Here is a 22,578-nt window from a genome sequence, read left to right on the forward strand (position 1 = left end):
AGTCAATTAAGTATAAATAGCATTGTTTAGCTATTATATAAGGAAGTCAAAAAAATTTCAGTTATCACAGCTGTTAAAGCAATTTATTTTATCTTTCAGTAAACCGTCACACCAACAGAAATTGCATTGAATAATAATAGCAGCATTGTTTGTTTGGGTCAGGATAATTATTTATATACATCAACAAATATATTTGTATACTTCATTGTAGATTTAAATATTGCAAAAACGTAAGTTTTGTTTTACATTTACTTAAGGTGCCATTTAAATTTACTATTGAAGATACTGTTTTTAATAGTTTGTATTGGTGATTAAAAAAACGAATAAAACTGCATCAATATATAATTATATAATAATTAAATGATCAATAAACCATTTTACATAAATTATTAGATACTGTTGTGTATACTAAAGGATATTAATCTATGAAAATACACTGACTCCCCTCTCCCTCTGGGTCCCTCAAAAAAAAATTCCCATAAACTTTTGGAGAGAATCGGGTCATCGCTCCCTCCTCCAGGGGGCGGGAGGGACATAGTCAACCCGGAACTGTGAATGTGGTCAATTAGAACTCTCCGAAAACTTTGGACGAAATGTAACAGCCGATCGTTCGAAAAGAATCAAATCACTGTCGCCGTTTCGCGCGAACAAAGCGAATGTTAATCCGCTCCGCCGCCGCGCGATCTCAAAGAATGTGATTTCGTTCCTGTTTTCCCACAGGTAAGACGAAAGGAAATAACTTTTGTTCGAAACACTTTAGCTGTTAGTTCTCTCAAACGTGAAAAAAGGTCAAAACCGATTTAAACGTGTACATGTTTACATTCACCTAATCTTTTTGTATTGGAAACTCATTGAACTGTTATGAATAGAACAACGAAGCTTCAAACGCAAGTTTGTTTCGGTTGGTACTTTAGGCTGTAAAACACTGCGTTCCATATCGTTTCTATCTAAATGCTCTGTCGGGTTTATTTGCAAATAATTCTTAATTGACTTTTTTTCCCCCTTTAAATCTTTTGTATCTGACGTCAGTTATGAGTGAATTAAATAAATAATCTTCAGACATGGAACTAATAATCTTTCTAGCATTTTTGGATTTGCCAAAGGAGGATTTGATTGAGAAATCCAGTGAAACTTTGCAGAAAGAGTGTGTGATGTCTGCTTTGGAGGCTGCTGGTCTGTCAGAGGGTGGTACAGATGAAATTCCAGGCAGCCTGATTTCTTCATTCACTCCCACTGAAGATCAGACTCAAAGGCCAGGGATCAGTTGGGAATGCTGTCAGTGGGCTCTAAAGTAGTTGGTTTAACTCTTTTTGACAGTTTCTTTCTTGTTGTAGCTATTTCTCAACCCCTCAAAAAAATAAAAAAAATGAAATAAAAAAATGCACTTGCAGGAAGGCTGTCACAACTTCTCTCTGAGCGTGCTGAGGCATGCTGGGAATGGAGTCTGGGAAACACAAACATTCAGTCTGTGTCAGGAGCTCTTACCCAAAGCCTTATGGAAGGCTGTCTTACGAGTCATTTAATCCGCTTGAAAAGCTCAGTGATATGTGGAGGTCTTTAATCACGTGGTTTAGATTAGTTAACTTTCTGAGAATAATCGGTATAACTCACAGAGTTATGATTGAAGTTTTAGCTGAAATTTGGTTATGGGTCCATTTTGTGTCTTTTATTGTCCAAGGTAAAAAAAAAAAAAAAAAAACTCTTTCCAATGCAAAGTCTTCCGAGGAGGACACACATGAAAGTAGTCGAGTCTGTTAAACAATTGGGCTGAGGCTTCTTGATATAGCAGCAGCTGTGTAGATGTGCATATAGAAGTAGAACCTATAGTTTCAGCCACAGATGGCACACTCATGGGCCGCCCACAGTCTGTACACTGGCTATCTGATGCATATTGCATGCAATCACACACTGAAATGACACACTTCAATTTTAAGCACTTTACAATTTTGTTTACCACTGTTTACTATATGAAAGTGTACAAATTAACTGTGGTACGTTCACCCAAAAATGAACAATTCGCACTCACCATTAGCACTCACTACTATTAATCCCAGCACGCTGACTTAATGTAACTTAAAGCACAACCTGCGAGAGATGCACAAGTTCTCTTTTAAAAGAGGAAGACTGTAAACACACAACACCCACAGTTACCCACAGTCACCCTGGAAATAGAATCAGTGACGCATTTATCGTCCTAGCGCTTGTCCACTCTTCACCTTGGTGACATTTCAGTATGCTTTGAAATATATCTGAGTACTTGTATTTGGCATAGTTGCTCATACACTTTGAAATGAAATGGATACACTATTAAACCCTGGATAGTATGTGTTTGTATCCATTGTTTGAATACTTGCTTTTAGTGTTTATTTCCTTATCCCCCCCCCCCCTTCTCTTTCAGGGTTGTAGACGTACATTTTTCAACATGCCTCAGCAAAAGGATATAGTAAAGATTGCCATTCAGATGCCAGGGGCATACCCACAGCTCATCCAGCTAGACCAGGTGAGGCCTTCGCTGTGCACTTCCTGTCATAAAAGGGATGTTGACCAGTGTGCATGCAACAGAGCGAAACTTTGAGTTACGAGAAACTTGGGTTATTCATTCTAGCTTACAAGTGCAAAACATGTGGAAAGTGTAAATAGCAAGGGATAAGTTTTGTTATAACCGCTTTCACTGTGATATTTGAAATCAGAGATACAATTGTGTCCAAGAATAATAGTGATCATTTCGTTTGATTTTCTCTGTATTGTATGAGAATTATGACACCATATTCCAATTCATACTCCTTTAATAACCTGTCCTCAGTAATTAGTAATAAATTATATATTAAACTTGAGAAAAACATAGATATAGATAGATAAATATAAACATGTATCTTTTAAAAGAGCATTACTATGTTCTGAAGTAATAAGTATATATTTAGGCTATAGATAAAATAATTTCTGAAATGAATATAATATATATAAATATATAATTATATTATTATTATTATTTATTAATAATTTTTATTTGGACTGAGATGTCTTGAACTCCAGGATTCCGTTTTAAATGAAGCGAGATTTAGTTTAAAATTTTAGTTTTACAGACCAAATTTTATATTTTATTTTATATTTTTATTACTTATTTTATATTTCCTTTTTATATATTGTTTAATGTACTATATTTATTAATTTATTTTTTTTCTTCTATTTTTTTTTCTTCTATTTTTGCTATGAAAATAGCCATGGCGCTAAATTATGAATAGTCTTTCATTTTGTTTGAATTGCCATTTTTAGTAGCATAATTATTTTTAAATGGTCTGTCAAAAAAACGTTTTGTCTTATTTTAAGATTTTGTTTTAAAGTTGTTTTTGGGAAAACATTGGGAAATACAAAATGGTTACTGTATTTACTAAACTTCCTTATTATTTAATTCTAATTAGCAAAATGGAAGAAAAAAAACGATTGTATTATTACATATTTGTAATTAAAATTTATTTTGTCTGTAATATCAAAGACTTTCTGCTTCTTACAAATCATAACCAGTTAGTTTATTCTCAGTTGTTTTGAAAAGGCTCATATGGTGTCTACCTTCTTGAAACAAAAGGAGAAATGCCGAATACATTCGCTATCTTCAGAGGCTTTGATCTCATTGTTTGGGACGTCCTAACAGAATAAGTTATTGTCTTAAAGACCCGCCAATGTCAAAGAAGCTCTCCTTTGGGTTTTCTAAACCATGAGACAACTAGGTTGAAATATGAATGAACCTGTTGCTCGACTCTGATTGGTACATAAGGATTAGTTAGAAAAACCTCAAACCCCCAGTAACCTATCCTTCTGCATTTCCTGGACCACAAATTATAGGCCACTGATTGGTCTACCGCGGAACACCGAAATGTCTGATCGATGAGCCACAGGAACTGCCACAAATTATGAGATATTTCAGATGTTGACTTGGTAGAAGCTTTTCCCTTCTTAAATTGTCACTTGTTTTGTTATGTTTGTAATGCTTTGAGACGAAATAGTGAGCATTCACGTCTTCGTTGTTATTTTCTAAAGTTTAACAGTAAAATGCATTTGAATGAATAATTCCGGTAATGTGAAATTTATTAATAATACATAAATATCATTAGGGTTCAGGGAGCCACACCACACATGACACATTTACACCTTGGATTAAAAACATTTTAAAAGACTTATTGACCCGCATACCTTCATCCCGATGTCATCTCCTGTTTTGTCATTTGAATAAGAATTTTAATAAATAGTGACAAAAAAAATTTTTCCCCCAGAAATTAAAAATATGCTCATCATCAAGGATATGTGAACTGCATTTTTTATGTGTTTTTGAATAGATGAATAGATAGACAAAGAAAAAGCATCACCTTTTTGTCATGTTAGCTAGTGTACACTGAATACATTTCTTAATTTTCTCTTATTTCAGAAAAAGCCCCTCACCGCTGTCATAAAAGAGGTTTGCGACAAGTGAGTGTGTATTTTTGAGGTGTTTGTGTGTTTTTCCATTGCTCAAATGTCCATGTATATTTTTCCATGATGTAAAATACCTGTTGTATTATTTTTGAAGGTGGAATCTTCCGGGTCCTGACAACTATGCTTTGCAGTATGCAGATGGGATCCAGACGTACATCACTGAATCCGTAGGTCATTTCCATCATCTTGAGAGTATAAATATGTGTGTGTGTGGAGATTTTAATCCAGTACTGTGTGCTTCACTTTATTTGTTGTTGATCTTGGGAGAGGTCAGACATGGACTTTATGTTGTGGTTGTGTTTGTCTGTTTCTGTCCTTCTGCATCCTGGGGGTGTGTCTGTGAGAGCTGATGAAAGTGTGTAATATCATTCATCTGTATCATCAGATGTGTGTGTGAATGAAGTGAGAGTGTGGAGATTGTGAGTTCCCAGATGAGTAGAGGCAAAGTCTTGAATTACGGTTGTGCACACAAACCACCAAACCTTGGGCTGTGCTCCAAATGGGCTTTTGGGCACCCTAAATAGACCCCTTCGAGTGCCAGCATCATCGAGCAGCGTCTGTAGCAGATTTCCAGACGCTCACTCTGAAAGTTTAAAAATAAACTAGAATAATGACGCATTACTACAGACAAAAACAACACAACGTGAATCCTCTTCCATATTTAATCAACACTGTACTTAAGACTGTGACTGTCTTGACTGTTTTCTTTCTCTTCTTCATGTATTTTTTTGGCCATTCTGCCCTTATCTGTATCTATCTCTCTATGTCTTTCTGAGGTTTTTTGGTTTCCTGCTGTCTGTCTGTCTTTTTATTACACACATTTGTGTCAGTGATAATGATGTCGGATATGATTAATATCACTTCCTTTATACTGACTGTTGGCCTAATGACTTTTGTTTCAGAACCGCCTAGACATCAAAAATGGCAGCATCCTGCGTTTAACCAAAGCACCAGTGAGTGTCACGCAACCCCATGTGCACAAAATGGTCATTTTGCTTCCGGAGTTTGACAGCGACTGTATTTAACATGTGTAGTGTATCTAAACACATCCGATCATTCAGTCTTAGTCAACCACAGAACCATGTAATGGTCATGTTTTCTTGCTCGGTGATTTAAAAGAGTGTGTTTGTCAGGGCCGTTGTGCTGAAGATCTGTATAAAGGCATTCAGAGCTCAGACTCGGGCGTGCGCTGTGACTCTCTGAAGCTGCTGGCCGATGTTTCCACCGACATCACATTCGCTCAAGAGTTCATCAGCCGCGATGGGCATTCCCTGCTCGTCAAAATAGTGGAGGACGCTCACGAGTCAGTTTCTGTCTTTTCTCTGTCTTCCAGTGTTTCATTGCTGTCCAAAGTTGAGATTAAACCAGTGAAAGTATGATTTTTATTTTTATTTTTTTCTCCAGGGCTCCTCTGATAATGACACACACTCTCAGTGCTTTCATGGAGCTCATGGATCATGGGATTGTGTCCTGGGAGAATCTGTCCAGTGTCTTTATCAAAAAGGTACTAAAGCGCCATAATACAGTACGAACACTGCAACAATTCATCCGGCTATCAGTAAACAATTCTCGCTAATAAGAGACCATTAACTACCTCAATAAAATCCTAGTATCATTTATTAAATTTTTTTTAATCTATTCAATTTTTACAGATCGCCAGTTTTGTGAATGCAAAGGTTCTGGACGCGTCTATCCAGCAGGTGTCCCTGGCGATCCTGGAGAGCATGGTGCTCAGCAGCAATAGTCTGTTTCATGTGGTCAAACAAGAAATCACCCTCGAGAGGCTCATTTCCCATCTGCAGGTGTAAGTACAGAAGGGTTCTTGATCAATCGGCTGTTTGTTTACTTGATGGGTGTGAGAGAAGAGCTACGATAATCGAAGCTGTGAAAGACTCCACATAGATAACAATAGAGACGATAATGATTCTATATTGAGGTTCATTTATACTGAAAACACTGACTAACAGTTTCAAAGGTAGATGTTTAATACTGGTTCTCATTGCTTAATACAACCGTAATAATGGTACATTTTTAGAGGTAATTTGAATATCAACTGCTATGTATGTATTATTATCATTACATTCATATTACTTAGCAGCTACATTAAATTCAAAGTGCATTTTAAGAGATTTGTTTCTAGAGGGCGTCATTGTCCTCTTTTCGGCTTTAGACACAAACAAAAATGTTACTTCCCTTGTCATGCAAGTGAACGTTTCTTCCTCTTTCTGAAAATACCTTTTGGTTGAACTCATCACGTAGATATTAATCATGCTTAAGATAAGAATGTGTTGGATTTTTATGCTTTTAATTTTCCCTGCTTTTTTCGATCGTCTGAATGGAGTGTAGAACGAACCAGCAGCTGCAGACTAAGGCCATGGCTCTGCTGATGGCGATGCTGCAGGCTGGCGGTGAGGCAGACAGACAGGTGAGAGGATGAGAGGTTTTTGTTTTGTATTTCTGTCTTTTGGGATATCAATAGTGCAAGCAAAATAAGTTCCTTTTAGTTAAAGGCTAAATATTGGTGATTGAGAACTATTTTCCTAGTGCACAATTAATATTAGATGATTCAATTTCGCCATCACCGAAATAAATTACATTTGTAAAGATATTAAAATAGATAATAGTTGGTTTAAATCTTAATAATAAAGTATCTTACAGACCACAAATGTTTGAACCGTAGGGGTGTAACGGTACGCAAAAATCACGGTTCGGTTCATTTTCGGTACAGTAAGGGAAAGAAATGCAAACAATGAACTGCAGGTTGTTTATTACTATAAACTTTTTTTTTTTTTTACAATTTGTTTACACTTTTAAACACTTTAAAAAAAAGAAAAAAAATAAATAAATATATATATATATATATATATATATATATATATATATATAATAAAAAAGTATAAGAAATAAAATACTGCTGTTAAGTTCTACACTAAATAAAATACTCTGTCTCAAACCAATATCACATAATAAAATATAATGAAAAATATAAATAAATAACTATGATTACAGTGCAGCATTACCAATCCCAGCTTGAAGGCCTGCTCATAAAAAAATATATATATATAACTTTTCCAAAGTGTAAAGTGCAGCATGAACAGTTTCAGTTTTTAGGCCTGCTCAGATTTCGTTATAGCGTTGGCCTGATCAGAATTAAGAGCAAAGGTCTGTTTAAATGCCGACGGGAGCTGCATTTGAATCATGGTCGTTTTTTTCCTAGTTGTAGTGATGTTCACACTCGCGTGATGCCTTTAAAATTACATTTTTTTTTTTTTTTTAATCACCTGCAGGGCAGGATTTGTGCTGAACGCGGAGACTTCCGCCACTTAATATGTTCGTTTGGAAACACAAAAATGTACCTATGTTACGCAAAGCCCTGTACCGAAACGGTCCGGTACGAATACACGTACCGTTACACCCCTATTGAACAGTAGTGTATATTTTTGTGTAAGCATTTATAGTTGGAAAATATTTTTTCAGTTTGTTCTCCATGTGCAGGTCATTGATTCTTTGACTCAGGAAAAAAAACCTTATTTTAATTGTTTCTGATTTTAAACTTGAAATCGTTTCAGGAGCTCTTCGAATTTTTAGAGAAAAGGAACCTGCGCCAGTATATTCACAAGGTGAGAAGGTTTTGAACCTCTCGGTTATTTATACAATACTTCACATAACACTGTACATTGTAAAAAGCACATATCAACATTCACAATTTTTTCTTTTTCTCCATATTTTATTACTATATTTATAATTCATTGTCTATTCTCTTTATTATTAGTGTTTTAATACCTTAAATGATATGTATGTCTGCAATATGTTTGTACTTTCTGTACTGGAAGCTCCTGAAATCAAAAATTCCTTCTGTGTGTGTGTGTGTGTGTAAGCACACTTGGTAATAAAGCTCTTTCTGATTCTGATGCTTTATTCTGATACAGAGAACATTTCCCATTGCATCACAATCACGATTAACATTAAATGTATTAACATAACTGATGCTTTTTGCAGAACATCATCCACAGTTCTAGTTCGGTTGGAGATGAGATGGCCCACTACCTCTATGTGCTGCAGACGGTCCGTCTGAACCACCTGGAGGCCCGTATGAGGACGCCTCTGGACTCCTACAACCAGGTTTACTAAGTTTCATTCTACATCTTCAATTGATTTGCTTCGCGCACCTTTATTTCTCACACACATTTCTCTGGTGTCCTTCAGGAGCAGAGGGACATGCTTCACGGGCTCAGACAGGCCGCGTTTGAGACGGAAAGTGAGAGCGGTCTGAGTAACGACCGTAGACGTTCCCTCTGCGCTAAAGAGTTTAAGAAACTAGGCTTCTCGGTGAGTGCTACAAAAATGTTTTAGAGTGAAAATGTGAATACTGCACCACGACAAACCTCAAAGCTTCAATTTAAAGGTGTTTCCTGTGTTTGTGTGGGTCAGAATAACAGTAATCCTGGTCTGGACCTGTGCCGGTGTCCTCCGGGTCTCCTGGCGTTGGACACTATGGCGTATTTTGCTTCTCGTTACCCTGACGCATACAGCAGGGTGAGTCAGCCCACATGGATTTGTTGTTATGTAATGCAGAAAAATCCTTTTTGTTGCCACTGTATAAGTGTGTATCAGCCCATAAGTCTTAGTCTCACTGTCTCAGTTTGTGCTGGAGAACAGCAGCAGAGAGGACAAACACGAGTGTCCGTTTGCCCGCAGCAGCATTCAGCTCACTCTCATCTTGTGCGAGATCTTGCGCATCGGAGAACCCCGTGAGTGAACTGACACAGCACTGGAGATGGTGGCTATGATCAGACGATTTTATAGCTTAGGTTATGTCCTGATGGGGGAAAATGTTGTCTTGATATGACTTTTCATCACTTAAAATGGTGCACAATGGAATTGTTTTGTAAAAGCAAGTTTTCAGATCAACATTCAGATACATTATACTTCTATTCCTCACAGTACTTTGGTTTGCTTCAATTTAAAGATGTCTATTAAGGCTCATCCTGAGTATTTCCAAATGTGAAAAACCTATTGATTTATAGGTGGATAATATTATTTATTTATTAACTTATCATACTGTTCTCACTTATGTCCCTATGTAATTATATATATATAAAAAACTGCATTTCATTAGCTCTGTACTTGTACTCTGCATAATGACAATAAATTTGAATCTAATCTAATATCTACACATACATTTATGTTTTCATATACTCATTTCACCCGTGTCTTTTCCTCAGCCTCCGAGACCGGCTCGGACTATCATCCCATCTTCTTTGCTCAGGACCGACTGCTGGACGAGCTTTTCTGCATCTGCATTCAGCTCCTCAACAAGACATGGAAGGAGATGAGAGCCACGCAGGAAGACTTTGATAAGGTAGCTCATCACCTCCACCATCTCTGATAGGGACTTATTCACATCCTCTTTCCTTTCATCGTGTTGGTCAGGATTTCCAAGTTCTGACCAGTGTTACTGCCGACTAAAATGATTGCAATCAATCATTAATCGTGTTAATTGAAATAAAACCAAATACAAATATTAGACACACGAAAAAGTATTTATCAGAAATATTGACTGAATTAGATACGTGATATTCTTATTAAAGGCAGCTGTGTTGGATGATTTGTCAGATTATCATGACTGAAGTAAAGCTTTACAAAGGAGCAAATTCTGAAATAAAATCAATGACATTATGAACATAAAATGCGCTGTGAATGCTGTTTCATGTTGGTTTTAAAGACTCAAATAAGTCATGAGGAACCCGTCACGTTTTATTGCCTATTATTTAGAAAGTGTATTTCTCATTTCTTGAAAGCTTTACTTATCAATTGAATCACACCCCAGACGTATCTGAGAAGTGTCCAGCTGCAGCAGTGATTTAGAGTTTCTAGAACAAATGGATATTGATCGGTTCATCTGGATGTGTCTGAGAAACGTCAAGCTAGTGGAATGACAAGCATGCTGCTCCTCGACAAAAGAGACAGACGGCTTCTTTAAGTGCTTTTGTGCAGATCAACATTCTCCGTTTCTGATGATAAAGAAAGCGTCCTTACTGCAGCCGAAACTATTCAGCAGTGGAACAAAACAGACCTCTGCTTAATAAACGCTTTCAGGCCGTAAACCTCGTGACCTTTGTGACCTTTGGGATGGAGCGAGTGTCCAGCTGACCAGCCTGTCTTTTGTTTTGGCTGATTACCCCCCACCCCACCACACCAACCTCGTGGCCAGGGACTTTATAAAGGGGTATTAGAAGAACAAAAGGAATCCCGCTCCCTAGCAGAAATACACATCAGCAGTAAGCCACATCCCAAAAATAGCTTCGCAATTTTACTGTATAACCTGCTCTTTTTGTCTTTGTTCTGCAGTGGCTTTTGGAAACATGAATGTGTTAAGAAACTGGCACGTATTTAACGATTCAACATTTTTTTTTGACGTCAAACTTGAGAAAAGTAGTCAAAGTTGAGCTCTTGTTTTGCCTCTGAAGGGAAATTAGTCAGTCACACTGTGTGTGTTTTCTAATAACTTACTTCACCGCTTTTTTCCTCTCTTTCTTTGAACCCTGACTGTGCTGTTTCTCTTTAACGACTGTTATAGTTGCTATCATATTGCTGAGGCCTTTGTGATGTGAAGTGTGTATATGTGCATGTGTGTGAGAGTTTATTGGTGGGCAACTAGAGGGAGGGACCATACACTCTCTCTAACACATACACACACCCAAACACCAAAACACACACACAGTTAGTGTCGCTGTGGTTGTGAGGGGGCCGCAGCTGCTGCTTTCACTACAGCTGAGGTAGGATGAGAGTTTGTCTTTGTGTTATAGGATATGGGACAGAATAAATATTTTAGTTTTATTTTAATAGGCAAGATATGGAGGAAGATGTAGATGATGTCATGTGGCTGTATATATGTAGTAGTATTGTCATTTATTTTGGATTAGTTTTGTCATTTATTTAATTGAACTGTCCTTTGCATGATGTTGATGAACATGTTATGCATATTTAAAAAATGAAGTGGTTAATAATAGTGATGGGAAAACTTAAAAGTCTTAAAAATAGTTTTAAAGCTTTTTCTGACATCGTGCGTATCTCAGAAAATCTAACAAAAATGGCATTAAAATTGCATATTTCTAGAATAAAGTTCAAAAAGAAAATGTTTGGAAGTCATGCAAATTGTGTTTTGTGGAATTTCTTAAATGTTAACATGTGCAAAAAGGCTGAAATTAAATAAATACTTACTACGTAATATTTTCTTAATGTGCGAGTGACGAAGGAGTTACAATCAAATGTTAACTGACCAAGTGTCCAGTGTTTTTTGACAATGAATTAATCTGAAAATCACTGATTACTTAACCTGACCGATATATATCTGTCTGTCGAATATACGCTAGGGACCAATTGATCAAAAGTGACGTAACTGTTTCTATTTCAAATAAATTGCTCTTTTAAAGGTTTTGGTAATCAAAAATGTTATCGTGGTTTCCACAAAAATATGAAGCAGCACATTTTCAACAATGATAAGAAATGCTTTTTGAGCACTGAATATATATTGCATACATCTATCTATCTATCTATCTATCTATCTATCTATCTATCTATCTATATATATAATATTCTATTTTCAAAAATGTTGGGAGTTGAGTAACACTTAAATGTTGTTTTATAATGTTCTTTTATATAATATGGTTTTGTATCTCTCTGGACCAAAACATGTAAAAGTTAACTTCAGTGTTCAGCCGTTTACCGTTACTCTCTTCCAGTTGAGTGAGCGTGCAGTTCTGTCTGTGTCACCGCTGGACGCTCACTGCAGGAGAGACCCATCATTTCATTGTTCGTTTCTCCTCCCCCCGCTGTTTTATTCAGGTTTCCCCATCTCCCCTTTTAAATTCGCCTCCATTTCTCTTGACTTGAACCCCAGAGACATGTTATTGAGGGGTGAGCGAGGTCAAGCGGTCTCCGTATGAATAGTCATCAGTGAGACGGACACGCTGTGGGACTTTTTCAGACAATCACAAGATCTGATCTCGTGCTTTCTCTAAAGGTGATGCAGGTCGTCCGGGAACAGATCACCAGGACTCTGTCCAGCAAACCCACGTCTCTGGAGCTCTTCAAGAATAAGGTGAATGCACTGAACTACAGCGAGATTCTCAAACTGAGACAGACGGAAAGACTCCACCAGGAGGAGACGCTTGCTCCACCTGTGCTGTAAGTACTGTACTTTAAATATTTGAATCAAATGAGCTAATTGCTTCGAAATGGTTCATGTTTCTCAAAATTAGTACTGTAATATTGTTGCTAGTTTGAACTTGTTTAATTCATCTTGGCTAAAAGCTACTTGCTAGTTTCCTTCTCAGAAGCTTTGTGAAAATATTTCAACTCTCATCTATACTTGTCTCATCTAAACTCATAGTGATTGAGTTTGAAAGAGATCATCGCCTCCTAGTGGCAAATCATTGAATTTTTTTTTTTTACTGAAGTAATGTTTGTTTTTTGCTGTTTGATCCCTGATCTGAAACAAATGATTCGAAGAAAGGTTTCAAAGCTATACAAGGCAGTGTTTCAAAGGCACTGATCATTAACTTGATGTGTCTGGCTCGGTGGCTCTGATATTGCTCCATCACATGCATTTTCTTACTGTCTTTGCGTCTAGCGAGCTGAAGGAACGTCTGAAGCCGGAGCTTCTGGAGCTCATCCGACAGCAGAGACTGAACCGCCTTTGTCACGGAACGCTCTTCCGGAAAATCAGCAGCCGACGGAGACAAGGTGAGACGGCAAAATCCTCTTAGACTCCAGAAATTTTTTATCATGATCTTCTGTCTGGAGAGTACTATTCATTTGTGTTTGTTTTTTTTGTATTATTTTTCAGATAAGCTGTGGTATTGTCGACTCTCTCCTAATCACAAAGTCCTGCACTATGGAGATGTGGAAGAGGAGACCGAAACGCCTTCCATCGAGGCTCTTCAGGAAAAGAGTCAGTCTGACTGCTAATAGAATGAGCAGAATGAACGTTGTTGAGTAGGTAACCCTTGACCTTAGTCAAAGAAATGATGTCATTTTGATTTCCCCTCAGTTCCTGTCGCAGACATCAAAAATGTGGTAACTGGGAAAGACTGTCCTCACATGAAGGAGAACAAGGGAAAACAGACCAAGGTATGACGCCAATGTTCTTTTAATGATTTCTGTTCATACGATTCAAAATCAACATTTACTAGTTGCATGTATGTGTTTTTAAATTTAATGATTATCTAAATGAAAAATAAAACACTAAAAACTAAAATCATTTATTTTAAATTCTATAAGTAAATTTAGGTATCGCATTATAAACACTAATTTAAAGATTTTTTTTTTTAAAGGTTGCATTCATCAAAATTGAAACTGAGCAATATCAAAATATTACTATAAATTACTATAATGTGTATAATGTGTAAATTACTATAATTTAATTTAAGTGCAAGGAATAACTATTAAAGAAAAAAAGTATTCAAATTTTGCATGTTTACTTATTTACACTGAGCAAAATGACAAAACGCAACACTTGTGGTTGGTTTCGCAGGAGGTGTTGGACTTGGCTTTCAGCATCACATACGATGTTGAAGAGTATAGCTTGAATTTCATCGCCTCTTCCAGAACAGATGTGAGTTTAATGTATTTTTCCACTACTGAACATCTGGGAGCCGTTTGTTATTGTACTGTTAACTCAGTTCAAGTGGCTTGGAGAAAAACAAGTATTCTCTATTATTAGTCCTTGTTCCAGTAGCTCCAATTTCATCTTTTGGTTCTTGTCTTCTAGTTCTGTCTGTGGACGGATGGGCTCAATGTGCTTTTGGGTAAAGAGATGAGCAGCGAGAGCATGCGCAGCGAACTAGAGATTCTCCTCTCTATGGAAATCAAGCTCCGCCTCCTTGATCTGGAAAACGTCCCGATCCCAGACACGGCACCGCCAATCCCCAAACCACCCAGCAACTTCAACTTCTGCTACGACTTCAGCCAAGCTGAACAATAACACAAGACCCATGGTGGTCTGCGGTAGCTACTGCATTACTAAGACAGGTAACAACTGGAAATGGCCACTCAGTGGGAGCAGAAATGCACGTTTCCTGAATGCGAGACATTTGATAGTATTATTATTTTTTTCTTCCTTGAAACTCATATAATAGACCTGTCTGAAATTCTCAGGTCTAAATGCACACTTTTTGTGGTACTTTTCCCCTTTTTACTTATTTAACGTCTACCAAAATTGTACTGAAAGGCATTAAATGGCATCAAGCAGCTTATTTGGGAGGGAATAAAAGATTTGGATGTGTTATAAACATTAATGCATAATGTTGGCATCCCTATTGATTCCCTTCAGTGTTTGAGACTCAAATTGTACTCATCTGGTTCGATATTATACAGTTTAACATTTAAAACAATTGCTTATTAATAGTTGGATTTGAAAGACCATTTATGTGCCTGGAGCATTTCATGTTTCTGTTTCAGTATGAAACTCATACTGATGCATGGATGTTGCATTATTAGGTGCACTTAAAAGGTCTGTGCTGGATTACATGGGTGATCAAAAAATTTGGTACTGAAGTGGGAGTAATCTCCATATGGAACGTGTTTTGATGATTTAATATGTTTTACATGTTATCAGAGGACTAGTTTGGCCAAGTGGTTCGGAGACGCTCTACTAATATATTGGTGATTTGATACTTTCAGCTTTGTCACAATCACACTTGATCTACATAATTTCACTTTTTTTGGTCCAACTAATCGGTTTTGATATAGCCAGTTTCTCTTTAAAACAACTAGCTGTGTAGGATTTTACATCAGTATCTTGTATGGGAGATAATCATGTTTCTGTTTTAAAAAGATCTAGTGGCATTTTATCAAGAATCGGATTTTATCCACTTATTGTTTTGGCTAAAGATCTAAATGTGGTTTTATCGCTACATAACAAGCACTTCATATATTATGTTGATTTATAATGCATACAATTGTATCAAGATCAAAAATATATAATTACAATTTTCTGGGGTGCCGTTGTAAAATGCATTAATGTAGCTGACAACTTTAATGTGTAGAAAATACGCAGGATTTGCTGTAAACACTTGTGTAATCCACTGATCCACTTGTGTTCTTTTGTGGTTTTCACAAATCTAATGACAACATTGATTTAGCAGAAAACAAAAAAACAATCCATGTACTGTATTTGCTGATTTGTATATAGCTTTACTTGTTAAACTTCTGGTTTTGATAATGATGTAGCCATTTTACCAGCTGACAGTGGTACGTGATATTAATTGAAGATTTGTTTATCCTTTTGTTTGGAATAAAAGAATATATATTATTATAATAGTCTTAATGTCTTTTATTGTGTATATTCGTTCATTATAAATCTGTCACTGGTTGCGCTGTTTGCATGTGGAGCCCGTGAGGAGACAAAACACAGTTGTAAAATAATTTAATGAATAGATAAAAAATAAAAATGTCGTATTTATTATCTGTATTTATTATCTACTAATCAATAGCAGATCATGTTTACAGTACTACTGGAGTATCGTACTTTGAAATGTTTGGGTCCTCAGTATCATTCAAACAGTGATTCACAATATTAATATTACAATTACAGTCCTATGCAAAAACAATACAGCATTTAGTAATTGATTACGCTTTCATACCCGAGTTAAAAGTGCTTTAAATATATTTCATGTGATGCATTTTCACTATACGAGTGCAACAGTTGGGCTCCAGAAGTAAAAGCTCCAGAGGTAAAAGCTCTATTCATGTAGTTATTTCCTTCAATTTCGCCTTTAAGTCTTTTTGTCTGTCTTTAAATCTCTACAGAAGAAATGAATTGAATTACTTCTGGAAGGAACACTGCTAAAAAAAAAGAGGATGGGCACTAATGTACTCTATTACAGATTCATAGTACCATAGTAAAATCTGCGCCACTTGCAATGCGACACTGAACTTTCTCGAGGAAAGGCAGTCGGAACTGGAGGAGGTCCACCTGGTGCACTGTTATGTCTTTGCACATGGACACATCGAGGGTCCGGAGTCGGTCACAGTGCAGTGCAATTATGGTAAGAGTTCTACAGGAACACATTAAGCACGTTAAGCAGAGCTCATTTGTTCAGAATAAAACATGGATGACTGTATGACATCACTTACTCGTTAGTAACCATGTCACAGCCAGCCAGGAACAGATGCTGCAGTCTGTGGAGGAGCGGAAGGGCCCGTGCCATGCCCTGGTCACTGATCTGGGGACAGTGGCTGAGCGCCAGGCTGGTGAGGCTGCGGCAGTGATGGGCTATGGACACCAAGCTGTCATCGCTGATCTCAGGCAGCATAGAAAGCGAGAGGCGTTGCAGGTCTGGGAAACGGAGAACCTGAGGCAGCCAGGAACATTTTAGCTACTATTTGGCACTGACTACAAAAGGAAGCTGTATGTGTGACATCATGTTACCAATATTTGAAAGTGCATGCTTTAATCATTGAAGTATCGACCTGTGTGATACTGGTGTCCGTTAACCTGGAGCAGGCCGACAGGTCCAGTTCCTGAAGACCCCTGAGGGCCAAAAGCGATGCTCCCTCCTGATCCCTAAAGGCCCCGAGGTCCTCTTCAGTCACAAGACGTGGCTTCTCCTGGAAAGGCAGGCTGGGAGGCTGGAAAAAGCCCATGTTCCCAAACGTCCTAGTAAAGCTTGGGCCTTTATCCTCCTTCACATTTGGGGCACATATGAGCAAATTGTGTGCAGTAACTATGAAATGTTACATTAGTCAAGAAAAAAAAGGGGCAATCCCACCTCTTTGTCTCTTGGATCACAAACTTTGGTGGGTTCCACCATCCCCAGCAGCCCCCAATCAGAGATCTCTTTGCACCAGCCGAGCCGCAGCACCACCAGCGCAGGCAGGTACGTTGCGATTGCATGAACGCTCAGGTCAGTGAGACAGACGCAGGATGTGAGATCCAGCTCTCTCAGGTTACGGCTGAGCAGCTGCGTCAGGGAGAACATGACTGCATCCTGTTTGAGAACACTGAGTGTTAGCAAGGCAGCCGGCAATAAAAAAAAAAAAGCTTGCAAGAATTAAAAAAATTCAATTATGCCAACCGAGAATTATATTTTTTATAACCTTGAATAATCTATTAATTACTATTACACTTTGATAGTATTTTATTATCAATTATATGAAAATGTTATAAATACTTTTGTTAATAAATACATGAAAATAAAACACTAAAAGCTAAACAGTTTTTGTTGATTAAGGCATCATGTTACACCTTTAAAGTATGAAAAATGGATATACATTTTTGAGATTTGTTGATTACATTTTACAGCTATTAAATTCTTAATGTTTTTAAAGAAGTGAGAGTGAGAGTTAGTTGATGGCGAAAGTAATCCAGATGCAAGAACATTTAAATCACTAATACTGGCCGATAATTGATATGATTCAAATGTTCTTTTATGTGCCATTGAGCACTTTTGCCTCACCCTTATGTAAGCGCAGCTTCTAAGGCTCAGGGTCTCCAGCTGTGCCCTGGGCTGTGGAGAGGACAATCCCTTCACCAGGTCTGCACCACTGACATGCAGGCACTCCGACAAATCCAGACTCCTCAAGTATGGCAGCATCATCAGCTTGGCCAGGCCTTTATCTGTAATCTTCCAGTCCTGTGAGAGTGACAGCGACCGCAGTTCCTTCAGCTCAGTGGCCACAGCCAGCACCGTCCTACTGGTTAACTCAGTACACGCGCTGAGGTCCAGCCTCTTCAGACCGTTCTGGTGCTTGCAGAGGATTTCCATGGAGTAGTCCGTCAGCTCTTTACAGCCGCGTAGACTCAGTTCCTCCAGACGCAGACCGGGCACCTGAGCTATGGAGCGGAGCGACTCTGGAGTGATGCTGGTGCGACTCAGGTCCAGGCTGTGGAGCGTGGAGGCCTGCTTCTGCAAGAGACTCAGGAGGTTACGGAGGGAAACTAGAGCGGAAGAGCCAAACCCAACCGGGCAACCTCGGTATGGGTCGAACTCGAAAGCAATGTGACATCCAGCCAGGGACAGACTGCATAACCTGGGCGTGCAACTCGTCAGGCGGTTGAAAGAGAGGTCTGAGAGGTAGCGCAGATCAGACAGGTCCAGTTCCTCCAGGTTTCTCAAAGCGTTCTGGACCTATTATTGCACAAAGATTCAATGATATTAGATGATATTATATGATAAACACCTTTATTTATATAGCATTTAATACAATAGAGATAGAGTGCCGAAGCAGCTTTACAGTGTTAAACAGGGAAAACGTGTGTACTGATAATGCAAGAGGAAAATAGAAAAGTCAGTTTATCAGTTAAAGTCAGTTCATTGTTGATTCAGTGATGTCATCATCAAGTTCAGTTCATTTCTCGTCCAATAGTGTCTGTGCAGTCAAGTCAACTATGTTGCCAGAAATTGTGTCCCCAAATAAGCAAGCCAAAGGCCATAGTGGCAAGAAACCAAAACCCTATCAATGACAGAAACGGAGAAACCATTTATATAAAATGATTACAATAGTATAATTTTTTTGTATATATATATATATATATATATATGTGTATATATATATAGATATATATACACATAAAATAATTAAATTCTAAGTTATAAATTAATCCAAATAAAAAAATTATACAAATATTTGTTAATAAATAAATTTAAAATCCGGCACAAAAAGAAGTTATTGTTTTAAATGTCACTCTAAGCATTACAACATTATAATATTTATATAATTTTATTATAATTATATTTAAATGACAAAAAAATATTAAATAAAATATTATACATAGTTTGTTAATGAATAAATGACAAATAAAACAGAAAAACGTTCTTGTTTTACTTGTCAATTGCCACTATTATAATTTTTTTATTTGTTTGTAAATTATAATGCTATGATGCCTTAATTCACAGTTATAACTAATGATTTTAGTTTTTAGTGTTTTCTTCTCTGCATTTCTCTCCTCTAGCTTGCTTCCTAATCTAGTTGTCTAATTTACCTGGAATTGTGTATTATGAATATTAATGTTCACTCTTTGAAGAATTGCTTTGTTCCTCATTTGTAAGTCACTCTGGATAAAAATGTAAATGCAATCTAGGTTTCACAACTTCATCATTTACAGTATAAAAAAATGGACATTATATTTGGAGATTAATTTTTAAAGGTGTAACCTGTCGACGGTGCTCCTCTCTAGATAGAAAAGCTCCAGACATGAAGAGGCTGTCCAGCCCCTGAAGGTCCAGCGTGCGGAGGCCGGTCAGATGTGGTAGGAGGCCCAGCAGTGAGGCCTCTGTGATGCTGCTGCCAGGTAGAGCCAACCTGTCCAAGCGAGGGCCGAGGTGAAGCCCCACCTCCAAGAGTACTTGTCTTGACAGTCTGGATCCATCAAGATGGCTAATGACTAGGCCACAGCGAGGGCGCCTTGCAACTGCACGGATGAAGTCCAGTGAAGATGTGGAAACAGGGAACTTGAAGGTGACATTTTTCTGCAGAAAGGAACCAAAATGACAATTTAAACAATTATGGAAGTGGGCTAACCACAAAAACAATTAATCATGTTTTAGATTATCTAGATGTTCAAAGGAAAATGAAAAAAAAACCTGAAACTGGTGGTCTTGGCATGCATCGTACCAACTCTTACAGACTAGAGACGCCTCCTTTCGATCCGTCACATGAAGGAAACTCATTATATAGGAAATAATCTGGAACAGAAGGGAGAAAAGTCACAAGTTGCACTCTCTCTGGTAAATATTAAGACTAGTGACAACTATATAACAAAGATTGGGGCAGGTTGTCACTTTCATGGTTTTAAATTTGATGTGTTTGTTTTTTTTTTATTAAACTGACTGAAAAAATTCCAAGGAGTCATCTCAGGACGGTAAAATAACAACAGTAAGAAGATGTATCGATAGAGGACATGATATGTAACTGACAAAAGTCATTTGTATACATATACACATTTTGACAATTTTTTTTTAAATACCTCTTGAATAAATATTTTTATAAATGTATGTTTCTTAGTAAATATCATAAAAATATATTTAATATAATTTTTTATATTATTTTATATTATTATATTTAGGCCAACACACACAAACATACAAATAGTCGTTTTATTTATTTATTTTATCCTATAATAGGCTGTTTAAAGACAGGTTTCATTATGATAACTTGCCCCATATACTGATATTGTGACTTATGAAAGAAAGAACCTATACTGATAAATATTGACTGGGGTAAAACGTGTAACAATGTCATTCTTCATATCTATTTAATGCTATTTATATGGAACAGTGTCAAATACATGCTGTCCTACGATTAAACCACAATGTTTTGGAAACACGTAACTTAGTTGTTAATAGGGACCCATGTTAGCTTGACTCACCTCAGCAGGTAGATGTGGACTCTCCATAACTATGAGCTCTCCTCAGTCATCTGGTCTTATTTATTGTCATTGATATTAGTTTAATATCAATATTAAATCGCTGACAGAGATTAAAGTTGTGTATCATTTAACGTTAATCGCCTCAGAGTCTGGCAGGTCGCAGACTGTCAACATTCGTTAGCATGGGACCATCTGATAACATTCTCCTTTTGTTCCTCCTTACACCGTATTAAGCGACGCACCAAATCCCAAGAATATCCACACCAAATTCCGCCACTTCCCATTCCCAAACATTTTTAAAAATAAAATAATAACGGACACAGGAAGACGGGTGGACATCACGCGCAAGAAGCGCGCAAAGCTTTCTGGGAAACGTAGTTTAATGAAAGACGGACTCTGACTTAGGATTTGGGTCGACAGATGGCGCAGTATTACATTTAAACGTAATATGAGCACATAAATGAGCCATACACATACATATACACGAATAACTTGTATACAGTGCCGGTGTCCGGCCTGAAGGGTTGTGGGGGCCTAGGCAAGACAATGAAAATGGGCCCCACTAGTCATAGGAATTTGATGAGTGAAGAGAAAGCACATAAAATTTCAATATTGAAGTATCTAATATGTATTAATTATAACACATTCAAGAAGCACATGTAAAAATTTAAGCATAAACAAAATAAACATACTAATATTCCTAAATGACAAGAAATAAGGCCTAATTGATGATCACAACCCCCCCCCCCCCAAAAAAAAACAAAAAAAAAAACATTGCATTAGACATTGGATCCGGGTTTGTAATTATTTGTGACCATGTACAACAAAACTGAAAGGGTCATAAGGGTCAATTTAAGCTTTCCATTGATGTATTGTTTGTTAGGATCGGACAATATTTGGCCGAGATACATCTATTTGAAAATCTGGAATCTGAGGGTGCAAAAAAATTTAAAATTTAAAGTCCTTCAAAAATTAAGTTTTGATATATTTATGGGAGGAAATTTACATATCATCTTCATGGAACATAATCTTTACTTAAAATTCTAATTATTTTTGGCATGAAAGAAAAATTTATAATTTTGATCCATACAACGACTTTTGTTCTTATGATTGCTTTTGTGGTCAGGGTCACATTTAATGCACCATACTAAACTTGGCTAATATGACAAGTCGGTCTGTGATCATGGGGCAGCATTGCATTCATAAAACAAGTACTAATAAATATTAGTTTTTTTTTTTTTTTTTTTTTTTTTTTGGCACTGGAAAGATACAGTTTGGATTCTGACTTCACTTTAATCTCTCTATCATTCTTTCATTTCAAATAAATTAAAAATAGCATCAGTGTGTAACAAGATTTCAAGATGTTATGAGAGAATATCCTCAGAGGTAAGATTAAGTCAATTCCAAAATCTGAACTTTAACAAGAAATGTTTTTCAAACTTTTTCTTTATTTACCAAAGATGGTAAAGAACACAGAATTTTTTGTGCCTTTTTTAGGGCTGCACAATTTGGACAAAAATGTGGTTGTTTTTATATATCAATATGACTAGATTATTGTTATAACTACATAAAAACATTAAACAAAACAATAAATATTGAAAATGATTGATTATTATCAATATATTTACAGAACCCTGCAGCATTAATTAATTAATTCTAACATTTATATAGCGCTTTTCTAAGCACTGAACTGTGATTGGTATGATCCCTTCACCGTGTTCATTGCTCCCTGAGCA

General features: G+C 37.0%; 2 protein-coding genes across 3 annotated transcripts; one reads left to right on the top strand and one right to left on the bottom strand.

Annotated features, from left to right (window-relative positions):
• Positions 1 to 530: 530 nt before the first annotated feature.
• elmo3 (engulfment and cell motility 3) lies at positions 531 to 15,784 on the top strand. Of its 2 annotated transcripts, XM_026238720.1 has the most exons (21): positions 531 to 720; positions 2,399 to 2,500; positions 4,421 to 4,461; positions 4,562 to 4,634; positions 5,370 to 5,420; positions 5,601 to 5,770; positions 5,872 to 5,971; positions 6,120 to 6,271; positions 6,814 to 6,892; positions 8,037 to 8,087; positions 8,467 to 8,589; positions 8,674 to 8,796; positions 8,899 to 9,003; positions 9,110 to 9,218; positions 9,693 to 9,829; positions 12,494 to 12,657; positions 13,103 to 13,215; positions 13,319 to 13,423; positions 13,523 to 13,602; positions 14,006 to 14,086; positions 14,243 to 15,784. In XM_026238720.1, exons 2-21 carry the CDS (start codon positions 2,423 to 2,425, stop codon positions 14,453 to 14,455), a joined length of 2,148 nt encoding a protein of 715 aa, XP_026094505.1. In that variant the 5' UTR covers positions 531 to 720; positions 2,399 to 2,422; the 3' UTR covers positions 14,456 to 15,784. The 2 variants fall into 2 exon arrangements, with proteins under 2 accessions (XP_026094505.1, XP_026094506.1); XM_026238721.1 differs by lacking the exons at positions 531 to 720; positions 2,399 to 2,500; positions 4,421 to 4,461; ... (10 more) ...; positions 9,110 to 9,218; positions 9,693 to 9,829 and adding an exon at positions 10,314 to 11,246.
• Positions 15,785 to 15,856: 72 nt separating this feature from the next.
• LOC113066730 (F-box/LRR-repeat protein 3) lies at positions 15,857 to 21,210 on the bottom strand. Its single transcript, XM_026238722.1, has 8 exons — positions 20,843 to 21,210; positions 20,058 to 20,159; positions 19,629 to 19,943; positions 17,931 to 18,602; positions 17,244 to 17,462; positions 16,945 to 17,157; positions 16,609 to 16,826; positions 15,857 to 16,529 (listed from the first exon to the last, which is right to left on the bottom strand). Exons 1-8 carry the CDS (start codon positions 20,867 to 20,869, stop codon positions 16,361 to 16,363), a joined length of 1,935 nt encoding a protein of 644 aa, XP_026094507.1. The 5' UTR covers positions 20,870 to 21,210; the 3' UTR covers positions 15,857 to 16,360.
• Positions 21,211 to 22,578: the final 1,368 nt, after the last annotated feature.

The sequence above is a fragment of the Carassius auratus genome, chromosome 50 (assembly GCF_003368295.1).
Source record: "Carassius auratus strain Wakin chromosome 50, ASM336829v1, whole genome shotgun sequence".
In the NCBI taxonomy this organism is placed as follows: Eukaryota; Metazoa; Chordata; class Actinopteri; order Cypriniformes; family Cyprinidae; genus Carassius; species Carassius auratus.